Source organism: Apaloderma vittatum, unplaced genomic scaffold (genome assembly GCF_000703405.1).
Source record: "Apaloderma vittatum isolate BGI_N311 unplaced genomic scaffold, ASM70340v1 scaffold8023, whole genome shotgun sequence".
In the NCBI taxonomy this organism is placed as follows: Eukaryota; Metazoa; Chordata; class Aves; order Trogoniformes; family Trogonidae; genus Apaloderma; species Apaloderma vittatum.
Genome location: NW_009709781.1, coordinates 66,152 through 79,676, shown reverse-complemented (window position 1 = coordinate 79,676; position 13,525 = coordinate 66,152). Strand labels below are relative to the sequence as shown.

The 13,525-nt window shown below is 45.4% G+C and overlaps 1 protein-coding gene across 1 annotated transcript; it reads right to left on the bottom strand.

The window, feature by feature from the left end:
• Positions 1 to 283: 283 nt before the first annotated feature.
• On the bottom strand, positions 284 to 11,769 carry LOC104272147 (limbic system-associated membrane protein-like; the record flags this gene model as incomplete). The annotated part of the gene is made up of 4 exons (XM_009867058.1): positions 284 to 319; positions 6,617 to 6,765; positions 7,712 to 7,832; positions 11,635 to 11,769. Coding segments are annotated over 4 exons (441 nt in total), but the record flags the coding sequence as incomplete, so codon positions are not given.
• Between the last annotated feature and the right edge of the window lie 1,756 nt (positions 11,770 to 13,525).

Sequence of the window (13,525 nt, the reverse complement as noted above, 5' to 3'; positions counted from 1 at the left end):
TGAACCTCACTGAAGACTGTGCAGACCTGGGTGAGGACGCAATGTCATGGCTGAAAGTCTGGCTAAAGATTGTTGCTGTTGATTGGTTTTTTGAAAAGGGAGGGGGAATGGGCAGAATGAGGAAGATGAGCAGAAGAGATCAAACTACCTGTAGACAGGAATGGAATGTCCTTATTTTCCTGTATTTCTGAGCTGTTTTGCCCATCCCTAGCTCTGAGCATTTGTCAGAATGATGGAGAATGACCCGGCTAAAGAGCTACTTCAACATAAAACATATACTGACCTGGAAAAGGATTGGGGAGTGTGGGTAAAACTCGTTCTAAGGGGGGAAAAAAAACAATAAGCAACATGCAGGAGACAAGGCCAAGCCACTTTTCACACCAAGCAAGCAGCAGATACAAACCTGATGGAGTTGTCCACCCCTAAATTAGACAGACTAGAACAGGTTTCATATCCAGAGCATTTTGCTAGCAACACACCTAATACGCATCAACTACCCCTTGAGACTGGGAGAGAACTCACTTGAAAAACCAAACAAATAATATCCACGCAGCAAGAGGGATTAAGCACCTGCAGTGAAGGTAATTGGAGTTGATGGGCCACATCTCCCCTCTGACTTTCAAGACCACTCATGTCATCACACTACAGCTCCTCTTAGCTCCACCTCTGGCTGGAAGCCAGTCTTGGCAGAGAGGTGAGTCACGGAAGCCCTCCGTGGGAAGTTGCTGCCTCCCCAGAACCTTCTCCACAATGGATTTCTTGCCAGTGAGAGGTCCCCTGGGGATTTGAGCATGGGAGCATTCACCCTGGTGAATCCTCAAGGGCACTTTGCTTCTTTTGAGCTTTTGTATTCTGAGGGGAGCAGAGTTTTTGCAGACTCATCAACCTCTGGCTGTACACAGAGCCTGCTGGTTTGTTTATAGAGTTTTTATAATGCATTCTCTTTATATGTCACTGCTGGCTTCACACTTTGCTTCTTCCACACAAGGATCTCAAAAGAATTGCACAGACTGAGAGAAACTGGTGTCAGAGACCTCAGTCTGAGGCTAACAGTAGCGTTAATTCCGTTTTACAGATCATGCAGTTGATGCACAGAGCAAGGAAGCAATTTGCCCAGGGTTAAACGTTGAACTGTTGGCAGACCCAAGCGCAGAACCAAGAATACAAGCCCCCCAGGCCTGACTCTGATTACCACGACTCCTTTCATTACCTTCAGAGCTTGCTGGATGTCTTGTACTGACTGAGACAAGTTCATACTCATGGACTGATTGTGAGGTAGACATTTAGCTGCTGAGATATGCTACCATGCAACAGCTGATAGGCTTGGGGCAATGAGTTGTCTCCTGGCTTACCTGAAAGGACAATGCTAAGATCACTGGTGATGGGCATAGTGCGTGGCAGGCTACATCAATAGTCCACTACTATTCTCTGATCAGCCCAGACCCAGCTATTTGGAGACCAATGCTCTTTATACAGCACCCTTGGTGCAAAGCGCTAGTTTCTGACTCACTGGAGCCTACGGGGACGTAGGAGGTCAGGCCCATCCCTTTGACACTGGCAGATCTCCTGCCGTGACAGTGGCAATGGAGCTGTTTGAATCCACAGCAGGCACAGGGGAGATCGCCTCTTGCCTAGAAAATAGGCTGCTAGCCTGGATCTCTGTGTTTATGTAGCAACAGGGGACTATTGTTCTGCGAAAGCAGGCTGTTGTGCTGACATGACTTCCTTGTTATTTAGTTTAGTTAAATAACTCAACTCCCCTTTACCTTCTTCCTGCACAGCAGGCTGCAGACAGCACAGCATAAGCAGTTAAAGCAAAGCACTACGGCCTCATTATCATGCTGCTTTCTATTCAAGGGCTCTACCTCTGTTCCCCTTGCCCACTGCCTGCTGCCTTTATTGCTCCACTCTGGCTTATTAGCAGTGTCTCAGCCTTGTCACACCTGGCTGTCACCCTAACCAATTCTGAGTCTCCCCATTACTGACAGCCCCCAGGTAAACATGGGGTCTGCACTAAGAGCCACCAAGAGACATTCTGGCCACAGGTATTCTCCAAACCCTAGCAGTAGCCACCATAAGCAAATGCTCAGGCACAACAGAGTGTGGGCAGAAAATCAGAAGAAGGGGTGCAAGCTAATACTAACCAGACAAGATGACCTGCTTAGTGGAAGTGGTGTTTCCCAGCGCTCAATATTTGGGCTAGTTCTCTTTTATGTTGTTATCAATGATCTGCAGTAAGTTTGCAGATGACACAAAGCTGGGCAAAAATGTTGATCTGCTTGAGAGTGGGAAGGCTCTACAGAGGGATACCTGGAGGTATGTAAAAGCTGTGTAGATGTGGTGCTGAGAGACATGGTTTAGTGATGGATTTGGCATTGCTAGGTTAATGGTTGGACTCTAGGTATTTCCTAACCAAAACAATCTATGATTTTATGATTCTAAGTGTGGCCACAGAGCCAGCACTTGTGCTGAGGCGCCAACAAATGACGCCAAGTTAGAGGTGAGTGGCAGCTCTTCTTAGAGACGTGCCTCTTGCTGCAGTCAGAACTGCTGGACTGTAACGATAACTCTACCTGAAGCCTCCAGAGGAGATAGGTGTGGGAACCTATCTGCTGATGCTTCTAATTGGACTGGCTGCTGCTTCACTTCCACCTTTCCTTACTCCCCAAAGGGTGCTGAGAATGCAAGCTACAGAGAATGAGGGAGGGGACCCACCCAGGATGTGTGACACTGCCCCACTGTCTTCTGTCAGCCTCTGGGATGGGCTTGTTCTGCAGGAGGCTGAAGTCAACTAATTTGGGAAAGCTTTAATTTCTTTGCCCTGCCTTGCTAGAACACACCAAGGGCTGTGTCTGGTTCTGGGTCCCTGTGTTGGGGTGTGTGCACGCTTGCTTATATATCATGCAGGTGTAGGCAGATGTACACATACTCATGTGCACGTAAACCTGTGCATCTATATGCTCGGACAGCAGATGTGTGTCTAGTCTAAATACACATATTTACACTTCTGTGTAGCATGGGTTGATACAAATTGTGACGTTTACTCACATTGTTTTTATAGCACTCAGCTGAGTGGAATGAAAAGAAAACACTTTCCCTCCCTGCTAATACACTAAACCCCTTTCCTTTCAGTTGCAGCACTACTATTCACCTTTGTTGCTCTATTGCTCCTAGCCTGGCCTCTCTGTCAGGCAATTTTCACAGAGATCTGTGCTACTGCCCCATCCCTAGGTCTCACAGTATTTTGTGCTTGGGGGTTTACAAACCCTGCAGAGCTGAATCAACCTACTGGCTTGCTAATGCTGTAAAACATGGTCCTGCCTCCCAATTCCTCATACTCACAGATGTGTGATAGGGCTTTCCCTCTTGCACGGGCTCTGGTGCTTGTTGAGCCTTTCTGTGAACTAATTCAGCTTGGTACAACAAAAGAAAATATTTGGGAGCATTTTGGGGAGTGGGTGGCCAAGGCGGGCTACTTTTTCACTGGTTTAGCAGGTTGAACTGGCTCAGTGGTTTGTCCACTGGGTACTAGAATAAGGGAAACAACAAGAGCATGTGGCAGAGAGCAGAGTGAGAAAAATGAGGGGAAAGTAACGGGGAGTAGCAAGCTCTTAGATCAGCTGTATCCTCAAACTGTACCTGAGTACCCTTCCTGCAAACATATTCCATACTGCTGTTGGAGACAGGTTCCTGGGTAAGACAGACCTTTGCTATGGGCACTTTTCATGTTGTTGAAAATTCAGTCTCCAGGAGTGAGGGGTATAAATCTCTCCACCTACAGCAGGCAATCCTGATGGTAGATCCTTTAAGGAAGATCACTAGTTACCTATTCATACAGCTCAAGGGAACTGCTTTTGTATTTTAATGAATCTTCTATCTATGACATTGACATCTAAGGCACTCAGTCTCTCCAAGAGTTTTTCAATGCTGGCTGAGATTTCCTGAAATGGCAGTCACCCATTTTTCTCTGCTGCAAAACTGCTCTTTCACATCATTCTGCTAGCTCCCCTTCTGCCCTCCACCTCAGGCAAAGCTGCCAGTGCCTCATTATTAACTCTCTGGTTGTTTCTTCACTCCTGGCTGCCATTCTTTTTGTGCTGCAAAGGGACACTGAGGAACCAGCACTGCATCTGCCCTTCTAGTGGGATGTTGCCCTACAGTGTGCTTGTTCTCTGTTTAGAAAAGACACAAAATCTCTGATTCTAGGGATGAAAAACACTCCCAAGTATTTGAGTGTCTGCTGTACCTTGCAAAAACTTGGCACTGCTTCATTTTTCTGCCTGGGTGTGAGACTGGGAGTGTGCATTACCTGTTATTTCAGCTACTGTGTGATCGTTACAGCTTTTTTTTTCACCTGGGCTTGTAGGTTTTTTCAGCTGCTCTCTTTATCTTTTTGAGGCTGGATTCCCTTCACTCATTTCCCCTCTGATTTCTTAACCTTAGAAATACCAGCTGTATTCAGTCTGCCTGGATTTTTCTTTTTCTATCTCTTCCACACTAAATAGAAGGAGAGCAGAGATTTCCTGAAACTATGTGAACATGTATTAACTAAGTAACAATAAGAAAAGTTAGAAACAGTCTGCTGAAAATCATCACATCTCTCTGAGCTCCTGCACCTCCACTTTTCTGTCTCCTGTGAAGTTCTCTAGCATTTTCCAGAACAAATAGGCCTTGAATTTCTAAGGTAAAAACAATAAACAATATTTAAGAGCTTGAAAGAATGAAAGCTGTCTTCATACATGACAAAAGGAGGCTAAAATAATAACCTTACTTTTGCAAGTAATCTGTAATAGTTGCCATGCTTCCTACTGGAATAGTTCACAGCAACTTTGCAAGACCTTCCTGCGTCTCTTACAGGTTCTGCCACTCATTTTAAGACCATGAGTAAACCACTTCTTCACTCTGTACCTTAGCTTCCTACTGCAAAATGGTGTTAATAACACTAACCCGTTTCTAAATAACTTGTGATATTAAAATATTTGTTGCTAGCAAATCCTTTGAGATCCTTTGAGGTGAAATTTGAAGTCATGCAAAATGCTTTTCTAGCAAAACCAGCCCCCCAACTAAAATCACGTGTGCATACATACATTATCAAATTTCATCATATATTTTGTTTCAGTGATGCATTTCAGCTCATCTGTGTAACAGGAACCAACAGAGAGGGCCAAATTTAGAACTCAGCCACAAATAATGGATTCTAAACTTAGCATTATATTAATATCAGCAAGAACAAATCTGGAGTATTTGAAAATTGTGTTCCAGATTGCTGCCTGAGGATTCTATTTGAATCTCATGACAGTCACAAGACCAGGGCGAAAAGACTTTCTAAGCAGAAATTTGCTTTGTGTGCTCCAGTGCTACAGGAAATCAAATACGTGTTCTTTCACGATAATATCTGCTCTTTAGAAAAAAGCTTCCACAGAATACACTCAAATTCTGCAAAAATTCAAACTGCCATGAAATAAATCCAGAGGTGGTAAACAAAGAATGCCAATGGACTTATCTTTCTGCAATACATCTATTTAAAAATAATCAAAAAACCCACTGTTTTTCTGATGGTTTGATTAACCTGATCACACATAGCAGTAACTAGATGAAAATGCCTCCCATACCAAGACTGGTTTACACAGCTTATCTGTTTTTCTGTTTAAAAGGACACACAGGTCATGGCCTGAGTGTTTTAATTCAATTTGGGACCGTCAGAGGAAATACAGCCCTAAGTCACTTCTGTGTCTATGTGTCTACTCATGTGAGTGGGTTGACCTGCTGGAGTCTATTTCTGGTGGCAAAAACAACGTATGGTCTAAGTCAAGCCCAAGTTTTAGATCTGGAAGTAGGAACTGCGTTCTGAATATGCCGCAGTTTGTATGTGCGCGCAGGTGGAAGGTGAGAGGCAGGGATTCTGTTCAGAGTCAGGTTTGAATCAGCTGCGAAATTCAGAACCAGCAGGTAACTCTGCTCTAGAGTTTGGTCATGTCCCAGCTTCTGTCTGTTTATGCTTACTAGGACAAACTCAGTAACTGAAAGGTAGCAGAATGAGATCCAAGGAATTTTATTCCATATTTCACCTGCTGATTACCTTTTCCCCCATGTTCCCTATGGTATGTCCCTTTAAATCATTCTGTCTTTTTCCCACTTTTTTCCCTTCCATTTTTAAATTCATTACTCTTTTTCTCGACTCTCTCTTGTTCTCCTCAGGCTTGGTGGCTAGTTCTTTCCATCTCTCTGAATTACTTGTCATTTCTCAGCTGTCACAGACCCTCCGAGCCCTGGCCTTCTGCCTCCTTATTAAAGGGGCTGTCATTCTAAAGGGTTTTTGTTTCCAGCTTTAAAACAAACATGTTTAAGTATTTTAACAAAATCTGACTTCAGCGAGGAAAGTCAATCAAAGGGCTTGACTTCAAACCTTTTAATTTGGCTGTGTCTGTGTTTCACAGCAAGTATGAATGTGTAGGTATCTGAAGCAGAACACTGAAAGCCAGTTCATGGCTGGAGGCTTGGCGGGGTGGGGGTGGCAAGTGGGTGCTTTCCTGAATTTTGGTCACCATGTGCTTCCTACACAGCCTGGTCTTTGAGAGAGCTATCTGGACCTCCCTTCACCCTCTCCCATACTTACTGTAAAGGTATAGGCTGGCATTTGTGACTCCCAGCTTGTTGGCAGCCACACACGTGTAGTTCCCATAGTGTTCCTCGGTGACGTTGGCCACCATCAGCAGAGACTGGGTTCCTGTGCTCTTAATCTCCAGACCATTAGCGCTGCTTATCCTGGGAAGACAGGAGAAGAGGCGTCTAGTGCAATGGCAGTTGTGTATTGAGAAAGAAATCACTGCCCAGGCAGGCAGTAAACCATTCAGCCCAGCTGATAGATGAGGGTGGAGGGAGGCAGGAAGGAAACATAGGAAGAAAAAGACCAAAAAAGGAACGGATGGAAAGCAGGAGGAAGGAGTGAAAGGAAGAAGCACTACAGTGAGGTGAAATGCCACCAGTAAAAGAGTAGAGAAGCAAGAAAAGCAATGGGAAAGGGAAGAAGACTTTACCCAGTACCAGCTAATACCTGGAAATGAAAATACCATAGCTAGCTGAGGGTTAGTCTGTACTTGAAAAAAAAGGTTTTCCATGAAATGCACCAATTCATATGTTCCAGTATGTACATATACTAAAACTGAGTCTGCCCAAGCCTGTGTACATGAGTCAGGTTAGAAACTAGGACAATAGCACAACCTTTTTAATGCCAGGCAAATGCTCAGGTATAAAGGACAGATCCCTTTTCTCTATTCATTTTCTCTCATGTGCAAATCCAGGTGGCTCAGGCCACACAGATGGGGGAATCTTACACATCAGCAGCTCCTTCTCCTAGATGAAGCCCTGGCCATGCTGGCTCTGCTGAGACTGATAGGACCATTGCGACTTATCTGGTTCGTGAAGAGTAATTTGTTTGAGAAGAGTTGGGGAGGATGACAAGTGATTTTCCAAGGATCCTCTATTGAGTTGACTGAAGAAAAGGCTGCCCAGGGAGGTTGTGGAGTCTCCTTCTCTGGAGACATTCAAAACCCGCCTGGACGCGTTCCTGTGTGACCTACTGTAGGTGATCCTGCTCTGGCAGGTGGGCTGGACTAGATGATCTTTTGAGGTCCCTTCCAACCCCTGACATTCTGTGATTCCGTGATTCTGCAAAAGGGAGAGAAGGGAAGAGGCGAACTAAAGGTCTTACCTGGTATCATCTCTGTACCACTCGAAATCAGGTGTGGGCTCTGCGGATGCCTCGCAGCGGAGTAAGGCTTGTCGTCCCGTGGCCGCTTCATTGCTCTTGGACTCTGTGATGGTGGGAGGGTCTGCAGGGAGGAAACGTGGTCACTTCACACAATTCCAGGTGGAACAAAACAGTGAATCTATGTCAGGGCTGGCTTCCTTATGCAAACCATTAGGGGTGGTGGAGGCCCACGGCTGCTGCTTGCTGAGACTCTCCCTCATAGACCACATTAGCATCACTCCTTACATGTGCCTCTCGCTTCAGCAACACTGAGTAAAGTTCTATCATAAATGCACAGGCATACACAGGCAGAGTTGAGGTTAATGATGGACTTCTGTAATTTATGAATATTTACCTGCAGATCCCTAGTTCACATAGGCTCATCAGAGAGAAGATGATGAGAGAAAGACTTCATCAAGGGTAAAGGAAGATAGCAAAAGTAAAAATAAGAAAGTAGGAATTTAACACTAGCATGAAAAATTATTTTCCATACAAACTCTGTGCCTAATGTCAAATCTGTAATAAGGAAAGGACTGGGGCAACATGCATGAGACAGAGATACAATAATACAATCACAATTTAAAAAGGAAGAGCTTTAGCAGGAGCTATGGGTGCAACTTTTAGAGCAGGACCACTTGTTGAGACACTTGCCTCAGGTGTCTAAGGTTACAAATCCTGCCCAAACCTTCCTGGACATCATGCTTTTTCACAGGCTCCAAAAGGGCTTGCTCATGATTCCTCGGTCTGAAGGCTGCCCTCAGCCCAGCACAGTGCTCCCTCCTTTGCTTGCTTCGAAACCTGAGAGTTGTACCATGGGCAAACAAAATGAGACACCTATCAGTCCGCCAGGTGAGGTAGGCATGGGAATCTTCAACCCCAGCCTCATGTTCAAAATCTTAAGCGACAATTTTTATATATTAAAAGGCAGAATTATTTCCACCTGGCTACTGAGAGGGATTGGGAAATAAGTGCATTGTCTCTCATCACTAATACTTGCAGACTACAGGGCTGCAAATCAGACAGCTACTTTGCTGAGACTCAAGTTACTACAAAGCACACTCGGTGTGTACAAAGTAGAGCTCCGCCATCTGTACACGTCCTAGCACTGAAAGGCCAAAAAACAAAAGAATCAAAATGGATTGTGTCAGTCAAAGAAAAAAAATAATTCTGTCTGGAAAATGTATGGAAAGAAGTTTGTTTGTGAACACATTAGCCATCTCAATGTGATCCCTTTCCTGACCTTAATCGGGATTTTATGCAGGGCTTTAGGGATATTGCAGTGCGCCCTCTAACATCATAAATATTAATAAGTGTACATAAATAGGATCCTCCATTCAAAGGCTGTGGGTTCATGTAAATATCTTAATTTGGAAAGGAGGAGAGGTAATAAAAGGATAGTGAAGGTGGATTTTTTTAACCACCTTCCTTCAGTTTTTTTGTTCAAGCACTATATCTTCCTGCTGTCTGTAGCAAGGCAAACCTTTTTCATCTCAGTGAACCTAGGGCACGAGGTGAGTCACAAAATGAACAAGCGCCTTTCCACAGGCCTGGAAAACGACCCTGGCAGGTGTGTGCTGCAGGAGCCCAGTCCCCACCTTACCCACTCTCCTTGGCTTTTTAAAGGACAGAGCCCAGACGGGTGGACACCACTGCTTTTCTTAAGGCACTGCTGGCCCCGTGGCTGCTGGCTTGGTGAAGGACAGTCTGCTTGCTTCAGCGCTCCCCCAGGAGAAGGGGCAGGCGGTGGCTCTGAACAAACCAGCCCACCCTACTCTGAAAGCAGCAGCTCCGCGTTTAGCTGTTTGCTGCTGGGGAGACCAGGAGTGGGTTCCTTTTCGCTGGTTTCCTCCCCACACCGTTCCCCAGGCCTCAGTTTCCCCGTCTGTGATGTGCAAGGGCCATTACTCGGGAAGCCTGAAGGTGGTGGTGTGAGACCAAAGCAAAGCGAAGCGAGGATGCTCCTCTCCTGCAGTCCGGGCTGACAAGCTACGCGCTTGCACAGCAGATGATAAGAGATGGCTAGGAAGCTCCCGAGGTTGGGCAGGTCCCATTTTTCAAATTTACTGTAGTTTTCCCATTTTCTGCTGCCTGTGGTGTGGTTTAAGGAAGCAAGATAAGGAAAGATGTATGCAAATGTCTAGCTTTCCCTCTCCAAATACGACTGCACGGCTAGCACGACCTCTTAGTTTTTTCCCTTTGTTTCAAAAGAAAAGGTCTGTCCTGAAGGAATTTATAAGTTGTTTACATTATAAATTAGGCCACGTAATAATATAACAATACTCCCACATTATTTTTTCATATATTCCAACAGTTAAAATGTTTAAGATCTTACCGTAGCACAGTTATTATGAGTTGACACTAAGTCAAAATCAAACGTTCTGACTTCATACAAGCAATCTGTTTCAACCATGTTAAAAAGCAGCGTTGAAATAACTGAAAATATTAATTGGTTCTCACGGAATGTCTCAGGTTTATAAACTCAGCTGGTTTTGACAGGAAAAATCCCTCAACAGTTTTAGTGCAGAAAATCTGCTACTACAGTTTCACATTAATGCCAAATTTGGCCCATGAAACAGATAGTATTAAATCACTGCCACCCAGTTCCTAGGGGAATTATAAAAAGCTCTGTGGATTCTGAAGATGCTGCAGGAAGCCTATAACCTTGACTTCTAAGCAAGACAGACAAGTTGATCTGATGTGATCGCCCAAAGGGAAAGAAAGAGACGAAGAGTAAGAATGGTATTAAAAGGTGCTTAAATCACCTGTGGTGGCAAATTAAGACTGGGATGGACTGAAACACTTGCTGCCATCAGCTGTCTGCCCTAACCCGCTCCCCAGGAGTGCTACCCATGAATCAAGGCCATGCATATGCACCCTGAAAGATGTCTGTAACGATCTCCAATTTGAGTTTAAGTTAATATTCTGGTGGGTAAACTGAAGAAGGTCAGGATAAGTTATACTTCCCATTCATCCATCCCTGCTGCAGAGGTATTAGCCTCCAAGCAAGGAAACAGAGCAGGGAAATGGGGATATTCACTTTAAATCACTCCATTGCCAAATATGAGCCATAAAAATATGGGGGTGGACATATACACATGTAGGATTGTAAGAGTAATGACAGTCTGAAATATCTTCTGTCAGTGTGAGAGGAGCAGGCCCGCAGAGCAAAGTGGACATCTGGCTAGGCACATACAGGCGATGGGGTCCACGCCCCACTCACGCAGGTGTGGATGTAAGCCACACAGTTAACTGTACCTCTCAGTGGTTTTAGGTGGATTGCTGTATCCTTTGGTCAAGCCCCTTTCTGTATGGCATCAGTGCTCGGAGGGTCTCTTAGAGAGGGCTTTACACTAATGACAGGAAACCTGCATCAAAGTCAAGTTTTTGCACCCCCTCAGTAACACATGCCTCTACTACACATCTGCCCCAGCCCCTGAGCTGTGATACCCATGCAGGCACTGCTGAGATGGCTGGGTGCAGGCAGGCGTGTGTTTTCTCTGAGCTGGCTGAGCCCTCCCTTATCTCTCCCTGCTGCCTTGCCGAAGCTTCTTTTCACGCTACTGTTCTCCCGAATATCAATGAGAGAAAACAAGGCATCGCCACGCTTTCTGTGGGGAGAGACAGGGGCAGCTCACAGCTCCTCTCTCTCTCTCCCTCCCACTCTCTCTCCTCCCCTCCACCTTCCCACCTTATATCTTCCCCAGTTTGAAGCACAAACTTTACCCTGCAATAAGTGTCTGATTGCATATAGCTTCCTCAGCACGAGCTCCCCATTTCAGATCATATAACATAAATCCAGAAAGGCCCCTCCGTTTATCCTAAAGTCACCTCTGCTCATGGTCCAAGCTTTCCCCATTGATGTGCTGTAGTTGTGATGTACTCACAGTTCACAGTGACCCGGACTTGCTTGACATCTGCTGAAGCAACCTCGTTGGCAGCTTTGCATTCGTACTTGCCCGATTGCTCTCGTGTGATCCCTAGGATCTCCAGATACTCTTCCTCGCCTTCAAATTCTCTGCCTGGTAAGACAGAAAAATACAGATGGTGACTCTCTCAGGCATTCAGATTTGGGAAGTCTTCTGCTTAACTGCTATGAAGGAACAATCACACCAGGGATTCTGCAAATAAACAACAGTCATGAGGAATTTTAAAGCTATTTCAGAAGCCATATCGGCAAAATACTAGCATTTTATTTAGTTATGGAAAACTTCAGTTCTGAAATCTGGAAGGACGCATACAAGCAGTACCAAAGCACTACATCTCACAGGCTGTCCAGGCCAAGAAGCAAAATCTCCATCACATGAGACTAGAGTAGGTTCACTGGTGTGATGGCTGAGTATGAGGGGAGATTAGTCAGCCTGTGGCTGATGGGCTAGTTCAGGGCTAGCTGGGTCTTCAAAGGTGGTAGTACATTGTCAGCACGTTTTTCTCCACTACAAAACTATGAAAAATGTCTTTCTGTCTCTCAGAGCAACCACCACCCTGAAGTGCCATCGATCAGATCGAGCTACCATTAAACATGGCCAAACTGAGAGAAACAAAATGTAATTTGATCCATGGAGACCAATAATCATCACGAATCCCCAATCTACTGTACATATGAAATGACATATTTAAACCGTGCAGCCTCGCTAACACAGTTTTGAAAGCAGCGACTCGAGCGTCGGGGTTACAGCTGGGGGCAGGAATCAGGGGAGGTCTGTGCCTTCGCTTTTAATTCACTGTATGACCTTGGGTGAGTCACTCCCTTGCTCTCTCTCTGTGAACTGCAGCTAATAGCCCCCCTCTTCCCTCACCTCCTGGTCAGAGAAGGGCAGCAAGGTTAACCCATGCAAAACACATTAGAATCGTTGGATGAAAGGTACCAGGGAAGCATGAAATATCAGGATTAGTATAGCTACCCTATTCCTTCAGAAAGCAAAGGAAAGCTCCTCCTGGAAAGAACCGGAATCACACTGGCAGCAGTGCAAAGGGAGGCGCTTCCTTCCTTTGAGAGAGATGCAAGCACTGGTCTGCAGCATGCAAAGCCACAAGACCCATAAGCGTGCCTGTGTGTGTTTAGAGAAAGCATCCCCCAAAACTCAAAGGGTAAAAGCTCACACTGAGGTTCCTCAGAGAGTAGTAAGATTTTCTAAAGAACTTTCTGCCCAGAAGACATTTTCTGCTTGATAAGTGCCAAGCACTTCTGAAACTCTGTCCACTTCATGGAAATGCTTAGAGTTGCCTGATGGAGTTCAGATATTGCCTGTGAGGACAGGGCTGTGGTCCTTGCCTCCAGAGCACAGCATGAAAGCTGTGTGTAAGCCCCATATCTGGAGCTAAAGGTCCCGTGGGGCCACCTGCAGCAAATGCCACCACACAGGCACAGGCTCACTGCAGTCCGTTGGCCAGGTCAGGCTGGCAGAGATAGGAACTTCTGCAATTTCAAAATCTGCTCAGAACTCTGTCCCTTAGACAATTAGTTTTGCCTTTTTTGTTTTTCCCCCTCCAGGCAATTTTCAGAACCACTCTAGGTGAAAACTACCCCCTATCACAGAGAGTCCCCATGAAAACAGCAGTGTACCTGTTGAGCTCATGCAAAGACAAGGTTTTCCCTCTCTTTCAGTGGGGCTAACCGGCAGACCTTTTTCCAGCTCCTACCAGATGTTCAGGTGAGCAGAAATCTCTCTAAAACTTTCAGCTGCTTTGATGCAGGTGTTCACATCCCCTAAGAGTCTGCTGAAGGGCTCTACTGCACGGCAGCAGTGTATTTTAAGAGGTACGGGGGCAAAGCTG